At 37.7% G+C, this 19,921-nt stretch overlaps 1 protein-coding gene across 1 annotated transcript; it reads left to right on the forward strand.

Annotated features, from left to right (window-relative positions):
• The first annotated feature begins 2,940 nt into the window (after positions 1-2,940).
• LOC140140260 (kelch repeat and BTB domain-containing protein 2-like) lies at positions 2,941-18,986 on the forward strand. The gene is made up of 5 exons (XM_072162049.1): positions 2,941-3,115; positions 10,500-11,157; positions 15,285-15,539; positions 16,695-16,869; positions 17,942-18,986. The coding sequence occupies exons 1-5, from the start codon at positions 3,099-3,101 to the stop codon at positions 18,802-18,804; spliced, it is 1,968 nt and encodes a 655-aa protein (XP_072018150.1). The 5' UTR covers positions 2,941-3,098; the 3' UTR covers positions 18,805-18,986.
• The last annotated feature ends 935 nt before the right edge of the window (positions 18,987-19,921 follow it).

A 19,921-nucleotide genomic window follows, 5' to 3' on the forward strand; every position in this document is an offset into this window, starting at 1 on the left:
GATCGATGCTGTACATAAGAGGGCAGCATATCAATTTTTTAATGGAGATCAGATGATAACAGTGTAAAGTAATCAAAAGAGGGTGGCGCATACAGGGTTAGGTAAACAGTGCATCACACTGAGTATGGTAAATGATGGTAATAGTCATAGGCTGTATAAGGGTGTAGTTGCAAACAGCTTAGGGTACCAGCTTATTTGATGCAGCTTGTTGGTCTGAGTAATTTGACACCAATTTTATTGAAATCGGCCAAAAATTAAGACAGTGCCGGCCAAATAACGACACACAAGGGGGGGTGGATTTGACCTTTATTTTCTAGTTTTGAGGGAATTTTATCACATTAAGGATTATGTAATGCATTTTTGGTATTTACTTACATAGTTTTAGGTCCAGGAAGGTCATTTATGCACTTTGTGTCAAATGAAACTTTTATGTGTCCTTAAAATTAACGGTTTTGGGCAAAATTAGGCTGTGAGGGCGCTTTACCCTTTAGTGACCCCTTTCGCAGCCATTTTTTTTTTTTAAGTTAATCATACTAGAGATAATCATTAATCATCCATATTCTGAAATTTTTAGTCATTTGTCACGTTTGGTGTGACCGTGGCGCTAATTTTTAATACAGGGGTAACCTGCCCATAGCAATATACAGGGGTCAACGAACTTTGTATCACATGTAAGTCAATGGAAGCGTCTCTACACATTTTCAAATGGTTACCACGCACAAGTGAAATAAGGTTGAGAGTTCAAATTTGGACAGATGCTGTTATTTATCAGTAACTTTGATTTGATAATAAAAAATTATAAAATTTTAGTAGGGGGGATACGTAACGGCTATTATGTTGAACAGCGCCCTCACATCCTAAATTAGCTCTTAAACTTGCATCAAAACATACGATTTGTGTAAAAATTGCATAAACATATCCAGGGACCCAAAATCATGTAAATAGTCATTAGAATCCAACAAACAGCAAAGAAAATGCCCATAATTGTCAAAATAGTGAAAAACAGGGGGGTCCCAAGAAATCCCCCTTATGCGTAGTTTTTTGGCCCGCACTGTCTCATTTTTTCAACCGATTTTTTTTTTTAAAGGTGTCAAAATGCTCAGAAGGATTAGCTGCTTCAATTCAGCTAGTACCCTAAGCTTTTTCCAACATCACCCCTTTTTTGGGGCTGTACAGCCTATCACTAATGGTAATCGTTAAAAAATTGATATGCTGCCCTCTATACTCTATATGAAGAGCTTAGTTTCAAAACCCCTTACATCCACTTGCCCATTTTTGAGAACACATCAAAAAATCATCAAAAAAATCACTGATATATGGGGATTTTCAACAAAAAACAGTTTTGTTGCAAAGCATTGATCCTGTGATCAAAAATAATGCATACGCAACATGAATTTGCCAAAAGCCGAATCCAGATTCAGCTGTCTGCCAAATTTATAACAGTATATAGGACGATTTGCATGATCGCCTTATTCATTTGTCCGTTTCAATAAAGCACATTATATGCGCCCTCCCCTCCAATAATACCTAAAATTAAAAGTTTGAGTAATTTTTTGATTTTCTAGTTTAGCATGAACATGATGAATTCGCAACCTCTTGGCCAATGTTTCCTGGAAAAAAGAAGCAAAAATATAAACAAATACACTACTTCAAACTTACAAATGCTAATCTTTTTTCCAGATAGGGCAAAAAATGCCCAATTTTAGGTACATTTTCAGATTCCCTACTCCCCCCCCCCCAAAAAAAAAGACACGAAATGAATAAATCCTGCTGCTTTGGCTGACTATTCATAAGCTTTAATACTAGGGTGTCAGGGAAGGATCTTGGACGTGTTCAGACATTGTTACCATTTGGACACTAGTGGTGTGGGTGTAGAAACATCTACCAAAATGTAATCCCCCCCCCCAATTTATTACAAAATAAAGCTCAAAATGTATGCATCAAATTTAAAACTGAAATAGCACAAATAAACCCAGGTTAATTCTGCAAATTATGATAGGGCCTACATCATTTGATAGATCAATAATAATTTGTAGCCATGTTGACTCTGAATGAAAAAGATGCATTTTCAAAAGTTGCACTAAAAACTAAAGTCGTTGTACCATAAAACTTTTAAATAGGCATCTTTTTCTTTCAAATGGTCACCATGGCAACAAAATTTGGGCTGATAAGACAAATGAGGCATCAAAATGGTTCCTTTTGCTATTTCAGGTTTAAATTTCATGCATAGATTTTGAGTTATCATCTAAATAAGGGGGGGGGGGTGGCAATTGACTTTTTGGTAGATGTTTCTATGAAGTCATGTGATTATTCTGCATCAGTAGTTCCAATAAAGCGAAACTTTATTGACAAGATGATTTTATGTTATTGTTGCTGATATTGTTGTTTTAGGGACCGTTCACAAACACTTGTTAGGGGGCCTGATGCAAAAAAAAAATTTCATCGTGAAAATTTTTGTGCCCCCCCATTACAGACCTCAAAAATTTCAGGGCCCCCCTTTTTGACATGAAAATGATGGGTCAACCCCATAGAAAAGCATATAAACTCAATTTTACCAGGAAAATTTGTGGTCATTTTCTTCAGCCCCCCACTTAGGGTAAAAACAATTTCAGGCCCCCTTTTTGCATCGGCCCCCTCCCCCTAACAAGTGTTTGTGAACGGTCTCTTATGTTGGTTTTTAGGCTAGTCCAGTAGGCTTCAGTTCAGAAGCCTGTAGGCTGCGCTGGTCCAACCAAAAGTCCAAAACAATTGTGAACTTGAGATGCTGGCAAAAACATGGATTTCATAAATCAAAAAATATTTTTTATTAAATTTTATACGTTTAACTTTCCAGTAGGTACTATCAAAATATTATCACGTGGGATGGAAATACAAACGTCATGTATTTTGACGTTATTTTAGTGGTGTGCTCCCTTAAGGCATAATTGGCATACAGGCTGTTAATAACACGAACAGGAAAATATAAATTTTCAATTTTGTTCCGATGTGTTGGAGATTTACCAAGCTCAGTTTTTGTACTTTTAAACAATTTTACTGACTTTATCATCAGTTTACGAACCATTTCCATTAGGTTAGTGTGCGACACGACGAATCAAAGTATGGCCAGTACAGTCGGGTAAGTTAGAAATGTGTGAAAAACAAGTTCTTTTGCAGTTTTGCCATGGTTGGTTGGTTGACGTAATTCCCTCCTTTGCATTAGGAGCACCAGAAAACCAGTTCTGTAAAAAGTCATATTATATACAAGTCCTTTTACAGTGCCGCCGACAAGGGAGGGTAACCGGGTGCGTTACCCCGGGGCCCGGGGTCCTAGGGGGGCCCGTAAAAAGTGAAGAAAACATACTTTACTATGGAGCAGTAAAAGCAAAGAAAAGGACCTCAGGGGCCCGTAACAGGTAAAGAAAAGATACCTTGTAATTAAGGCATATTTTCTCTGCTTTACGGGCCAACAAAGGTGTCTTTTCTTGTATAGGCCTAAGGTATCTCTTCTTTGCTTTTTACGGGCCCTCTGAGGTCTCTCTTTTTTCTTTTCTTTTCTTTGCTTATAATAAAGTTTTTTTACATACTCACTTAGGTCTCTTTTCTTACCTTTAATACGGGCCTAGGGGGCCTATGGCATCTTTTCTTTGCTTTTTAGGGGCCCACTACCACTACGGTCTCATTTATTTGCATTTACGGGTCCATTATAAGGTCTGTTTTCTTTGCTCTTTTACAGCCCATAAAAAGCAAACAAAAGTAGCGGCACTAGCGGGCCCGTAAAAAACAAAGAAAAGAGACGTGAATTTTTTTAAATACAAGATTTTAAAAATTCGAATTGCAAATATTCGCGGACTTCGCGCGAATTTGTGCAATTCAACGGTTGGCATACTTGGATCATTTAGGCTTCAAATTGGCTTAAAATTGGCAAAATGTTTGCACTTCGTGTGGAAGTTGTTAAGAGGAACTTAATCTGGGAGCAAAATGCCACTTTCAGATTGCAAATTTGTGCGTCGCGCGTATGTCTCCTTCAATGTTCATATTTGATTATTGGTAGCTCAACATGCTACTTTCGCTGTTCAAAGATTTTACACCAACCTCCCTCCCCCATGCCGCAAAGAAATTGACGCCACTGCTCCCCCCTCCACACACACACCCCCACACACTTATATGAAGTCCTCTGCACCGTCATCACTGATCAAAGGGGCCCGTGCGTTCACATTGCCCCCGGGCCCGTAATGGCTCTCGGCGGCACTGTCCTTTTATGTAGTTAAAAGTCAAAATTAGGAGTTTCACAAAGTCTAGGCAGGCAGAGCAGCGATGATAGCAGATCTTGTGACATGAAGTCTGTACACAAGTAGTCTTGAGATGGGTTCAGTGTGAGCATGCAGGTTGGGATAGCAGGCAAAGCGGGTTGGATCGAGAATGAGTTGAGTAAGTGCTGTGTTAGATTCAGCAGTTAGTGACCAGCTACCCGGATACAGACTTTCGCATGACTGTTTGCATGATTGTAACTTATACTTATTTTATAGGTATGCTAGGTGAATTCAAATTTGGGCCCAAATTTGCCATCAAACTGCATCATTTTACATATCAAATTAAAGGAGGATTTCGTGATCCTAGCGTCCTCTTTTTATGACATTTTTCAGTACATATCCACGAAAAAGGCCTATTCCCAAAATTTCAGTTGATTCCGATTTTGCGCTTATGAAGTTATGCATGATTATGTGTATTACACTGCTCCATAGATGCGTTGTAATTTCGTTCTGGTGCACCAGAACGAAATTCAAATTTCACGATATCTTTGCAAAACGAATTAATCTGCAAGAAATATTTTGTTGTATATTACATTATGTAGCCAGAGGTTTCCAGTGATATAAAAATCTCAACTTTTTTTGAGAAAAGTGGGGGGATGAGGCTGTGGATCACGAAATGCCCCTTTAAAGCACTTGAGTAAAGAAAGCCAAAACTGAAAACATTTTTGGCCATCTTCTCTAATGTGCCTCTGCTAAAAAAAGACCCCCTAGCTTACTGAAAAAAGTTCTTACAGACTACGCTAAAATGCGTGATGGATTTTAATAACATAAAATACCAAGACCAAGTATGACTATGCTAAAATGAGTGACAACATAAAACATTTATATTACGAACTGTAAATGCCGAAAACTTGTTACATAAAAAACAAATTATTGGCGTTGCTGTGTATTAATTAATTAAACCTTGTTAAACATTTTATTTATTGGATAGTGAACTGTCTAGATATACTAGCTCTCTAATACATGTATGCCTCCAGATGCGATTTTACCATGTTAAATTAAAGGTATGGGAGGGAGGCATATTAGAGAGCTAGTATATAGCGTCTTCCAAAATATATCGACACTCTATAAAATTATACTAACTCTCTAATATGCCTCCAGACGCAATTTTACCGTGTTAAAGGTATGGGAGGGACGCATAGAGAGCTAGTATATAGTGTCTTCCAAAAGATATCGACACTCTATATACTAACTCTCTAATATGCCTCCAAACACAATTTTACCGCGTTAAAGGTATGGGAGGGAGGCATATTAGAGAGCTAGTATATATAGAATCCTAATTAATACCCGCCCGGAGGGTGAGAAAAGGGATTTCTTTTGGGGGATGATCTAAGCTAAAAGAGGGCTTGGTTTGTTTTGGTGGGGGCAACTACAAAGAAAGGGAGATCTACTTGCAAGAAGATTTTTTGGTCTAAACAAATATGCCTCTAAAAGTCCAAACTAATATGCCTCCTTTTCAAAATAGGGCCTATGTTTGTAAAAAAATCATCAGATTTTTTTTAAAGATGTTCAAGCTTTCAGTGATATTTTAGAGTCATTTTAAGCGTCCTAAAAAGAATAATATCATTACAAATTTCTATTAAGCCTATTTTATCCAGTTTCGAAATACAAATTGTAAACCATATTTTACAATATTTACCTATTATTCTTCAAGAGATGTCCACAGGAAATAGAAGTCCAAAAATTCAAGTTGCGAAAAGTTGCAATATTAAATCCAAAAGTTTGCAAACACGATGAAATCCTCCAATAGTAATTTATACGGTAACTGTAACTATAACTGTAACTATAGGCCTAACTGTAGTGGGTAACTATAACTGTTGTTCTCTATTCAAGTTTTTTGCCCACTTTCTTGGCTTTCTTTGCCACTTTCTTTGCTTTCTTTGCTTTCTTTGCTTTCTTCTTTTGCTTCTTTGCTTCCTCCTGTGTGCACTCTACAAATCCCGCGAGCATATACCGTTGTGATGTTCCAGGCCTAGGCCTACTTGGTCCAGGCAGATCACGCTCGTCAGGTGGGCTAGGAGTCTCGGGAATAACTTGCGAAATATTTGCTGGAGTGCTACTGACGCTTTCGCTTTCCGTTTCTGGCACACGAGCATAATCATGGTCAAGATTGATTGTTTGGACAGCGGCTTCAACATCAGGAGGTGCGTGGCGGACGTTATATATCTGATGCACTTCAACGTCGACTTGATTCTTCTGTATAGTCCAGGTATCAAATAGCGGGAGTGATGCGGTTAGGCGTGCCGGGCCATCACTGCTGTAGACATCGCTAAGCAAGTCAAAAACATCTGGGAGACCTCACCGGGCGATCCCCTGTGGAAATGCCGCCACATAATATCGCACAAATGTGCTTCAAAGTTCTTAATTGTGGTACCGTGGATCCTAACGAGGTGATCTTTGGCGTGCATCCACGAACCTTCAATGTAATTGGTATCTACATCAATTATCTCTCCAGTCTGTACATTTCTATACTTCTTTTTGAAGCTGTCTGAATGAATGACCGTGAAGTGGCGGTATCCTAAGTAAATTGAGCTTATTATACCCCACCCACCCATCAGTATGGTGGAGCCTACTTCTACACTTGGCGATTGATGATCTTCATCAACGTCGCTCTGCTTCTGTCTTCAACAGGATACATTATGCAATGTCCACTGCTCCTTTCAACCAAACCGACTACCCACACTTTCTCCTGTGCTCTTGAGTTTCCTTTATGATATTTCACTTTTCGGCCAAACAAACTCTCGTCTATTTCAACTATACCGGTGAATTTCTTCTGACCTTGGATGACATCTTCCCAGACCCACTGAATCATTACATCTCTGATATATTGGGACCAGTTCATCGCGGTTGTGCTGTAATGAGTTGCTGTAAATTGTGCACATTTAACAAGTAGATGGCCATCTAGGAAATTCTTGATAAAAGAAATCACGTCAGGAATTGCATGGTGCATCTTATAGATGGTGCATCTTCTAACTGTGGTCTCATGTTTCCTGTTGTCGGTGCACCTCCAACAAATGCCGTCGATTCTTGTATCTCTTGTTGCAAGTCTGCATGGAGCCCCACATGCAATTCCGCCAGGTCCGATCTTGGATCTAAGCTGAAAGAGGGGCTTGGTTTGTTTTGGGGGGCAACTACAAAGAAGGCTTAGAAGGGTGATCTACTCGCAAGAAGAATTTTTTTGCCCGAACTAATATGCCTCCAAAAGTCCAAACTAATATGCCTCCAAAAGTCCAAACTAATATGCCTCCAGGCGCAATTTTACTGTGTTAAAGGTATGGGAAGGAGGCATATTAGTTTGGACTTAGTTTGGGCAAAAAAAAATCTTCTTTAGAGCAGATCTCCCTTCTTTGTAGTTGCCCCCCCAAAACAAACCAAGCCCCTCTTTCAGCTTTGATTATCCCCAAAAGAAATCCCTTTTCTCACCCTCCGGCGTGGTATTAATTTGGACTCTCTATATACTAGCTCTCTAATATGCCTCCAGAGGCGATTTTACCGTGTCAAAGGTATGGGATGGAGGCATATTAGAGAGCTAGTATAGCGTCTTCCAAAATATATCGACACTCTACATACTAACTCTTATATGCCTCCAGACGCAATTTTACCGTGTTAGAGGTATGGGAGGGAGGCATATTAGAGAGCTAGTATATAGAGAGAGTCCAAATTAATACCCGCCCGGAGGGTGAGAAAAGGGGATTTCTTTTAGGAGATAATTAAAGCTGAAAGAGGGACTTGGTTTGTTTTGGGGGGCAACTACAAAGAAGGGAGATCTGCTAATTCTGCTCTAAAGAAGAATTTTTGCCCGAACTAATATGCCTCCAAAAGTCCAAACTAATATGCCTCCAGGCCCAGGGGGGGGGGCACTTGGACAATTTGGTGTACACATGCGTGAACAAGGGTTTCAAAAATACCCCCTAAACAAGTTTGGGACTTCGAGAAAAAACCAACCCTTAACAAGGATTTCTCGTCAAAATTTACCCCCTTTATTCAGGTTTGACTCAAAATTTACCCCCTTTTTTCAGGTTTGACCAAAATATTACCCCCTAAACATGTTTTTCTTACCTATGACTCCCTAAAAAAACACCCCTTTTTGTTGAAAATCAGTGTTTTTAGACCCCTAAACACGGAACGCGCATTACGCGTTCGTCAGAAAAAAAAGACCCCTTTTTACGCGTTTTTTTGTTCACGCATGTGTACACCATTATAGCTGAGTGGCCCCCGGGCGCCAGGCACAATTTTACCATGTTAAAGGTATGGGAGGGAGGCATATTAGTTGGGACTTTTGGAGGCATATTAGTTTGGGCAAAAAATTCTTCTTTACAGCAGATCTCCTTCTTTGTAGTTGCCCCCCCAAAAAAAAAAAAAACCAAGCCCTCTTTCAGCTTGATTATCCCACAAAAGAAATCCCTTTTCTCACCCTCCGGGCAGGTATTAATTTGTACTCTATATACTAGTTCTCTAATATGCCTCCAGAGGCGATTTTACCGTGTTAAAAAGTGATCTACTCGCAAGAAGAATTTTTTTTGCCTCCAAAAGTCCAAACTAATATGCCTCCAGACGCAATTTTACCGTGTTAAAGGTATAATAATAATAATAAACAAAGATTTAATATAGCGCCCTATGCAGGAAAGCCTCAAGGCGCTTTACAGAGAAAATGCAAAACCTTATAAACTGCCAAATATAACTTAAACTTACACATAATACAACATGATAATTATACACAAAATGCAATAATATTACTATAACATGATAATATAGAAAGCAATTAAGTATAGACAAATGTTCGTAAGTAGCAAGTATTATGAATTATACAAAGTAAAATACAAAATAAGATATCATACAATACAGGTATGGGAGGGAGGCATATTAGTTGGGACTTAGGGTTAGGGTTTAGGCTAAGGGATATGCTTAAAATTATGTTACAGCTCATGATGATGGCATAGACCTAGTCAAACCCTAATTCAACCCTAACTCTAACCCAAACCCCTTCTACCAAACCTACGTAGGCCTACAGGGATTAAATTGGAAAACAAAATTATAAGTATAAAGTATATACAAAAGCGATGAGTGATGCATTGCAAATTATTCGCAATCGCTTGGCGATTGAGTATAAATTCAGCTTAAAGGAGGATTTCGTGATCCTAGCATCCTCTTTTTATGACATTTTTCAGTACGTATCCACAAAAAAGCCTATTCCCAAAATTTCAGTTGATTCCGATTTTGCGTTTGCGAGTTATGCATGATTATGTGTATTACACTGCTCCATAGACAATATGTTGTAATTTCGTTCTGGTGCACCAGAACGAAATTCAAATTTCACAATATCTTTGCAAAACGAATTAATCTGCAAGAAATATTTTGTACATAAACATTATGTAGCCAGAGGTTTCCAGTGATATAAAAATCTCAACTTTTTTTGAGAAAAGTGGGGGATGATGCTGTGGATCACGAAATGCCCTTTTAAGTATTCATGAACCCGATTACATAGTCTTATTTGGTAGATCCGAGCGGTCGAAATTGACCAGACATGTTTTTATGAATGAAATTATGAACTTGCAGCAGGCTTTGCCGTTTGAGGAGAGCTAGAGCAATTGCTCCCCATCACTCCCCTCAAATAAAGCTGAGGAGAGCTTATTATTGCTCGCCTACCTTTGGTGTAACAATAATAACCACATATACAGTACAATAAAAATGCTATCCTAGTGCTCTCCTGTAGCACTCAAGGAGAGCGATTAAAAGCTCCCAAATTTCAAACAACAAAGCCTACTTACAGGGGACTGATACACCAGAAAATGTCCCATTCGTCCGTGTTTACACACAGAAAAGGCCTGTTCGTCTGTGTTTACAAGACCACACAAAGTCTTGCGTAACACTTTATAGCTTGAATTATAACACATATAAGCAAATTAAGTATTTCTTGGCCAAACTGGAATATGCGTGTTGCGTCCATGTAGTGTACTAAGCGTGGATGCAGTGGAAGGCGCGTGTATACCCGGCGTGTATACTTTCTTCTGTACCGCGCTATATTCGTGTGTGTTTATTGCAGAGCCACTAGCGTTCACAGTGTTCCAATTTGGCCAAGAACTACTTAATTTGATTATAGTTTTGATGCAAAATGTTTGAGAGACTAACCTTTTCTTGTGTGCCTGATTTACTTGTTTGTTTTGTGCTTTATTTATATTTAATTTTTTATGATTCTCTTTTTTCCAACAGAAAAGATGAAGATGCCAATATCGATTTCATATTTGATTACTATAACAATTTGTATAAGTCAGATCATCCTTTAAACCTGGAAAACGAGAACCATGTACCAAATATGATGAAAAAGTTTCATACCTTCCAGAAGCAAGGTCATTTCTGTGACGTCACCATCAACATCGGCGGACGATCATTCCATGCTCACAAAATGGTTTTAGCTGCAGCTAGTCCATATTTCGAGGCCATGTTCTTAGGGGTTTTTGTAGAGAGCAGCAAATCTACAGTAGATATAGACGGAGATGGTCAGGCGTTTGAGAAACTGTTGGAGTATGCGTACACTGGTGCATTACATCTGAATGAGTTTACCATAGTTGGTGCTCTGAAGTTAGCATGCTATATGCAATTTGAGGAAATTATTACGCAGTGTAAACCCAAGCTTCATGGGTATCTAAATGATGGGAAAATCTTATGTGAAGACGCTTTAACATTGGCAATGCTGGCTTCATCTTATGGAAAACCTGTAGAACGTTTAATGGGTGGTGCTATAAGGACTATGGCCTTAAAATTTGGCAAGTTCATGAAGACGGAAACATTTGTGGAGGACATGTGTGCTGAGGTCTTTACACAACTTTTGTTGGAACCAATGCTGGCTCTATCTGCTAAAGAAGAAGAGGTCAGTGGTAGTTTTAAAGTAGGTGCATTACCATGATTACACTGGTCAGGGCCATCGCTAGACCATTTTCTCAGGGCCTGGAAAATAATTTTGCTAGTGTTTAATCATTTTTAATGATGTGTCAAGCCTGAAGCATGAGCTCAAATGCTCCAGGGTCCACTCTTGCCTCCCCACCCACGGTGGGGTCCAGGGATATACCGGATCATAAGTCACAGAGGGGGGCTAAATGGTCCAAAAGGGGTTTAATTTTGGGCGAGAATAGACCAAAAGGAAGATGCAAATCACAAATTTTGTCCCAATATTTTTTTTTTGATTGAGCAGGGGAGGGGAACTTGCCACCCAGCCCCAGGTGCAGGGCGATATCCATTGGTACTAATAAACTAAGGGTGTGGTGCGTAGGGGTGATGGGATGTACACATGTATATATTTCGTATTTTTAATAAAGAAAATATGCACCTATCATGGACCACATCACCTAAATGTACCTGGGGCGGCTGGTCCCAACATCATTTTAGGCCCAATAGGGCATATGACCAGCTAACTGTGGTTGATTATAGTTTTTACCCCTTTCTCTCTCTCCTCCCCTTTTAGGGATCCCCAGGGAGGGATCACCCCCCCCCCATGTCGACAGCCCTGGCACTAATGCCAGTGTAGTACTGAGTCAACTTGTGACTCAGCTCAATTAAGTCATAAGTCAAAATGACTCAACTTGACCTGACTCGTGATCACTAACCAGATTATAAACTTGACTTTGACTTGAAAGTTTTCATAAGTATACAGTACACCCCATCCTCTATACACACCCTTGTATTCTTGCATGTAGAATGGGGATATTATGATTTGCATTATGTACTACCAAGTACCAAGTTAAAAAATTAAAATTTACCATCTCAAACCCGGTGGTGAAATTCATATTCAATGTGTAATTCATTATGATACATTGCATTTATGTAAATAAGTTAGAATAGAGGTAAATGCACAATAAAAGCTGATAGCACTCCTACATCCTCTAGCCCCTACTTTAAGGTGGTACTACAGCCCCATTGATAAATTTTTGGCTATTTTTGTTAAAATCCCTTACCAATGTTGAAGCCTTATTAAGCAATATTTAAGCAATATCACAAGCAATAAACAAAATATGCTTTATTTTAGCAATACCACAAGCAGTGTTGAAGCATATTGCTTGCAATATATATATATTAGGCAATATATTGTTAACTGCATCAATGTCCACTAGCAATATAAAACTAAATAAACAATATAAACATTTCAAGCAATATACTGTTAACAGCTAGTATTTAGCAATATAAAATTAGCAATATAAAATATTTAGCAATATGACCTCAGGGTCAAATGGTGCATTATGGGAGTATATATATTTCCAACTGTCATTTTGAATTGTGATGACTGCAGAGATGATGTGGCTCCTCGTTTTTTGTTGTTTTCAGCTATGAAATGCCTTCTTTTCATTACATTGTGATGTTATTTGACAATCAATGTATAGGCCTATGTGATCCATGTAGCTATAAAAGTAATTCCTGCTTGGAAGTGTGCAAGTGTTATTAGCATGCATGGACAAGTATATAGGTAAGCTTAAAATATACAGGATTGATTTGACGGTATTCAGGTGCTGTGAAAGCTAGGCATGCATTTCTTGAAACATGGAATGACCAAGTGCAAGGGATCGAGAGAGGAGTACGTTGGGGCATATTCAGTACATCTTAACCTAATGTCTATAGTGTCTTTATGCTAGCTTAAGGTGGTACGAAAGGCAAAATCAAGTTGCTCTGATTGAGATTAAAATAGACTTGTTGCAGAGAGATATGCAAACTAATCTTAATTCTAAAATTTGAGCCAAATCGGACAAACGGTTTTTGAGATATTGCTGTTGAAATTTTTGTATTCTATTGTTTTGCCAATATATTGATGAAGTTAATGAAGAAAATTGGCAAAATGTGCTCATTAATATTAATTTTTGCCAATATTTTCCCAATATTTTATGAATAAACCTTCATACTACTTATTACCTTTTAAATTTTGACCTGAATTTTGTTAATGTGTCTCTATGACCTAAACCTTTAACATGTGATTTTCCCGCAAATCTAATTTGCATATTTGCATAATTAATTAGCCTTAAGTATAATGCTAATTAATTATGCAAATATGCAAATTAGATGGGCGGGAAAATCACATGGCAATGTTTTAGGCCATAGAAACACATTGGCAAAGTTTCATGTCAAAATCATTTAAAATAAAAGTAGTATGAAGGTTTATTCATAAGATATTGGTATAATATTGGCAAACATGAATATTCATGAGCACATTTTGCCAATTTTCCTCATTAACTTCATCAATATATTGGCAAAAAAATAGAATACAAAGAAACTAAAAACATGCATATCTTGACAACCATATATGTCCGATTTCCTTCAAACAAAAACTATTTTGCTCAGTGTATTTAGCTTAACTTATTCAATCTATTCAAATGGTTCTAAATTCAGTTTCTGTTTTCCAGAAACATCGTTTGAACCCCTTAATACTGTGGTAGAAAAACGTACAACACACTGTTAGGACCTTTATAACATAATTACCAGTTTTGCATTAATAATTATATTTTATGTTCAAGTAGATGCAATTTAATTAACATACAATTAAGTATTATATATCATCTGATGTGTGCGCAAACTATGTTGCTCAAAGTCAGAAGGTAACTAAAACATGTACTATATTCTCTCGACTAGATCTAAAGCATGTGTTGGATCACAAAAGCAATACATGTATATTGCTTCTTAGTTTAAGCAATATATTGCCTATTTGTGTAAGCAATATATTGCTTTTTGTGTAAGCAATATATGCCTAAATATCAGAAACGAAGCCTTAAAATATTGCTTAAGTATGCCTTAAGTATGCCTAAGGTATGCCTAAGGTATGCCTTAAAAATATGCCTTAGATATTGCTTATAAGGCATATGGATACTAAGGCTTTGAAGCCTTCTTATATTGCTAGGTATATTGCTTAAATATGGCTTAAATTTTGGTAAGGGATGCTAAAATAGTATATTTGGTTAATTTATTATAATTATATTCAGTGATAGATTTTTAAATTTTGTTTTCAGGTAAGATAGGCATTTAACCTGTGATACTTACAAATTAATGCTGATTTTTCAAGCAAGCATCCAAAACCTTCAAAATCTCTAAATGTGCCAATTTTGTCATTACGGTGGCAGGATTTCATTCCATCTACGAGCATCTTTAAATTGACACTACATCACAATGCATTGGCCGATTTCAATTCTGCTTTTTGATTTTTGATGCTTTAATAAAGCTCATTCATGTAGAAACATTAAATAACGTGTTTCTGTTGTGCTTATTTTTGAGGTGATATGCCTAAATTATTATAGGGGCAAGGAATCCAGTTACTACACTGGAATTTCAGTGACTCAAGACAAGCGGTATGTTATTTATGATAAGAAAAGAGGTACCGCTTAAGTGTACCTCATTCTTTTACATATAATGAACCACTTGTCTTGAATCACTGAAATTTCAGTGAAGTAATTGGATTCCTTGCCCCTATAATATACATAACTTTTGTTAGTTAGTGTGTAGTTGTTGTTTTTTGAGAAAAATGTAAAATTAGTCACAAAATTTATCAGGCGTGTACATTGTAATACCACCTTGTCAAATGGGGATTTGCCTGTTTGCACGACCCGTATCTCCTAAAGTACATGCAACGTGTGTCCCTTTTTACAAATGCACGACAGTCACACACACACACAAACCCATGGCTAATTATCTCCAACTATGTAAAGACTCTCAGTTTCAATCAGGGCTGTCAACTCTTACGCATTGGCCGTGAGTCTCACACATTCAGGCAATTTCTCACGGTCTCACGCCAAGTTAGTATAATCTCATGCCAAGGTAGTAAATCTCACACCAAGAGTTGCAAAGTGAGCCTAATCTGACCCAATGTAAAATTTAATTGTTGTCCCTACCCACCCACACTTTTTAGATTCTCGAGCGCTGTGGCTGAAATAACTATTGGTCAAAATTAACATTAACAGTGTCTCATGCCAAGCAATTTCAAAAAGTTGACAGCCCTGCTTTTCAATTACTTTGCCATTCTTATAGGTTCTAAACGGTGTGATCCACTGGTTGTCTCATGATGTGTCAACTCGTAAACAACATGCAGCCAAACTTGTAAAGACGCTTCGTTTAGGAGTTATACCTGCCACAGAACTGGAAAAAGCTGGTGATTTCTTTGACAAACACAACATGGTAGATTGCAGCGAGATACTGAGACGTGTTATCAAACGACCTCAAGCCAGAAGTAGCAGATCCGATGATGAGCTGCATGAGATGTTTACACCAAGAAATATTATCACTGTAAGAAATTACCAACATTTAAAAAAAAATTATATTCTAGATGGCTTTGTTGACATACCTAATATCAAAATATACAGGAAAATGTTCATGTACAGTACATGTACACAGCACCTTTTAAATGTCTCATCATTATAGCACATTATTTTTCTTATATATTTAAAGCAACATTTCCAAAAAAAAATAAAAAATTATGGCCCCTGCCGAACAAATGAGGTAAAACAAAGAAAATTGTTATAAAATTGTAAATTCATGGATACATAGTGGTATAATTTAAATTAGAAGAATTTTTGACTTCAACACTACTTAAAATTTGATTCAAGGACAACACCTTTGACGTCATCTTCTTCTAGTGTGACATCATCAAAGGTTGTCAACAAGCCATAAATCATCAGAGCCATAACATCCGGCTGAGGACGCAGTTGGTACTGTGAAAGCGCTCCCGGTAAGCGATCAAATTTTAAGTAGTGTTGAAGTCAAAAAATTCTTCTAATTTAAAGAAAATTGTTGTTTGAAATTTTCCAGCTCCTATCGCCAAAGCATATTTCAGTCCTTGAAGAGATTCGACAGGATAGTTCATGTAGATTAGCAAAGAAAATGTCTTCAAGTACTCACATTTTCTGGAGCTACAACGTTTTGAGACCTAGTCTGGTCTCTTGGTCATGTCTGATAAGTGATTCTAGCGTTAAGAAAGTATAACTACCCAGACTGATCATCTAGAAACACCAGCAGTACATCTTGCCGGATGTATTCCTCCTCTTCCTTTCTGATATATGGTTCAGTGAATATGTGTTGAGCTCTGTTTATAGTGCCGCATTCAACCTACATGTATGACCACATAATATCCAGAGCACATCCGGAAACACTAAATCATCTAGAAACACCAACAATGCATCTGGAATCACTCATACCGGTGATGGATGGGGCATCCTCCACTTGGTCCCCCTCTTCAATCCTATAAACAAAATTGGGAAATTACCACTTTTGGTGTAAGAAATGCCCAAGTTTAATACTCAAAATTGTTGGCACCCCACGAAAATTCACTTTTATCACCATCCCCCAAGTCAATTGAGTCAATTAGGTGGTATGGCTAGTTTACAAGTTTGATGTTAAATGAGGACACTGAATAACTACTTGTGTGGTATTTTGTCGTTGCAGGCACCCCTCTCTGTAGGTGGATATCGAGATAACACTATAGGGTACTTCAGCAAAGTGGAAAAAAGCTGGGTGGCTCCACCCGTGGAATTTGCAACTCCTCCTATAAGCAGCGTGCCATTACTCGATCCATCTATCACAGCTATTGTTGTAGATGGCGTGCTCTACGTAGCTGGAGGTAAGATTGTTTAGACAGTGATGGGGGGGAAGGTAATTTAAGAGGGAACACATTGTTTTTGCCAGGGAAAAGTAATAGAATATTTTTGCCAGGTTAAAAAGGAAAATAAAGTTTGAAAGAAAGGGGGAGGAGCAATGTTGTTGTCTAAAGTTTTGAATTCCCTATTCCCTTACCCCTCATAAATTATTGATTGTTCCCATGGTGACATCCTTAATTTATAAATTTTATTCAAGATCAACCAATGTGTGTGGTGGACCTTTTGGTCCTGTCCTAACCAAGTGGCGTACCCAGCAAAATTTCCTATGGGGAAATTGTGCCCATAATGGCCTTACTGGGACAAGTTCACATGATCAAATTTGCCATTTTTATTCTTAAATTGGCCAAAATGGGGTTCATTCTGTTCTAAAAGAGATACAAATCACGATTTTTGGTCAATTTTGTCCAGATATTTCAGGACAACTTGCCCCCTTTGGCCCCCAGTTGGTATGCCACTGCTCTAACCTCGGGCCAGAAAAAAAAGTTGTTTGCTTGTCCTTGTCCGACCGACCGTCTCAGCAGTCCCGACCGAGAACTTTTGAAAAAGTTTTTTTTCCACAATTTTCTCGAAAAGGTCATGAACTTTTTGTTTGAAAAACTGAAGATTTAAAAGAAATGTTGTAAAAAACCATTTCTACATGTTTCTCCTGTCCAGTCGTACCTGGCTGAGGGTTTAAATATTTTGTATTATCATTCTCAGCGTATAAGTAAAACACTTTTGAACTTAAAAATGCAGTATTTTAAGTCTGCGGTTTACCTTGAATTTATCTTGGGTGGAAATTATGTGGTCAGTGAGTGTTTTACAGTGTTTTACATTATAGTACTTCACATAATACTTTTGGTACATGAAAAAAAAAAAAAAAAAAAAAACCCTTTTCCCGACCGACCGACTGACCGACCCAATATCTGAAAGTGATCTATGGACAAGCAAACAATTTTTTTTTGGCCTTAACTAGTCTTAACTCTGTAGCAATAAAACAAAAACATACCTAGCCATTAACCCTAAGCAATTCTTGACTTTTATTCAATTTATTAGATAGCGAAATGTATAAACACGATGACAGTGACAGTGATGATTCTGATGATCTAGAATATGAAGATGAAGATGTGTTATTCTTGACTAAATTATGGAAATACGACCCTGAATCAAACTCATGGAAGGAACTTGCAAGTATGAAATCAGTGCTAAGTGAGTTTGCACTGGTGCATATGGATGGATGGATATATGCAGTTGGAATGGGTTACAATGGGCCTACAAAGACTGTAGTATGCTACAATATTAGTCGGAATCACTGGAAGTATGCAGCTCCTCTAACATGCTACTACAAACATCCCCAAGTTGTGGCTTTAAATGGTAAGATTTTTATGTATGGCTTAGAGATGGACTACTCTGGTAAGATTGTACACACTTACTCACTGGAGATGTATGATACAGTTAACAATGTTTGGCAGAAGCTGATATCAGAAAAGTATAGAACACCAGCCTATGCAAAGCCAGTACTGACAGTACAAGATGGCGAGTGTTATCGTGTGGTCCACCAATACGATGAAACAAAGATGACGGAGGAAGAGATGGAAGAAAGCGAAGCTGATGGTGAGATACATGTAAGTGAAATCACCATCAAAGAGCGGAGGAATGGCCAAGTGACAGCTGTGATCGGGAAGAAGGAGAAGCAGGTCCCTTTGAAGTACCATCTTGCATTCTGCTTGAATGGGAAAGTGTTTGTGTTTCTGTCAGATGACCACATGTCCATATACAACACAGGTATTGATGTGGATTCCATTGGAGAAAATGGATTGGATAAGAAATGGAAGGAAATGTATGTGCTGGGTGAATCAGAGACTGAAAGTATTGTGACCTTCACATTTGACATTTTAAAATTGCAACCAAAACAGTAGTATTGGTGTATCTGTCTGAGCTTTGGCCCTTAACCCCCTGAGCACTACCTGCCAATCTAAAATTGCCTCTGATTGGTCAATTAGATGATATCTTCACTTTAATCACCAATCAAAATGGAGCTTTGCCAATATTATTAACCACATTTTTTTGTGTGGTGAAATTATTCTAACAATGTTGCTGATTGGTCCAATTGATAATGAAAACTTCTTTTTGGTCAATCAGCAGGTAGCATGGGGTTTAGCCTTAAAAAACTTGTCCTTGTCTGTCAGACGGGCAAGCAAACAATCTTTATTGCATATTGCATTATATATTAATGCAGGGGTCCGCAAAATTTAAATTTAAAAAAATCAAACCCTTTGATCAAACTTTGCAGGAATATCTCCAATATTCTATATTTCAACATTAAACAATGCGATTCACATGTTATCCTTGTAAAGACAGGCTAAAATAGTACCACAAATTTCAAAAATTCAATAGCTTCCGAGTGGGGACACCCCCCTCTGACTATTGAGTGGCGCTTTGCAGTTTTCTTTTTATTTCATGTGGCGTTTCAACAAATTTATTTGAGCAAGCTTGTATTAATGGTTGATTTATAGTAAGAAGTGGCTGGCAGTGTAACATATTTTGCATTGTTTTTCACTCATGCTATCGGAAAACAAAAAAGTCAGGTTAAGCAATCAAGTGAAAGTTCTACTAGTTGAATTCAAGACAACTTGATCAGAAATTGCTCCTCACTTTTGTCCACAATGAATCACTTGAACATTAATGTACAACCCCTATAACTTTTTGATCGCTTGCAATTAATCATTATGACTGTTAGTATGATACTTGGGGGAGTAGTTAGTGCAAGTTGGCCATATACTGTAAAAACTTGCTAGTTAGCATATGTGCGTACTATCGAGCGCTTTTAAAACATGCAAACATGAAGTGCCTCATCCACAAAAGTGTAAAGGGTTTTGAGCAAATCATCAATACACATAGTAACATACTAAAAGTAAACCTGCAAATCTGTGACCCCATTAGATCAGTTGGTAAAGCGCCAGACTTTTTTTAATTTAGTACACTAATTTCATGGTTTCAAAAGCACTCGATAGTAAGCAAATATGCTAACTATCA

Source organism: Amphiura filiformis, chromosome 19 (genome assembly GCF_039555335.1).
Source record: "Amphiura filiformis chromosome 19, Afil_fr2py, whole genome shotgun sequence".
NCBI classification, from domain to species: Eukaryota; Metazoa; Echinodermata; class Ophiuroidea; order Amphilepidida; family Amphiuridae; genus Amphiura; species Amphiura filiformis.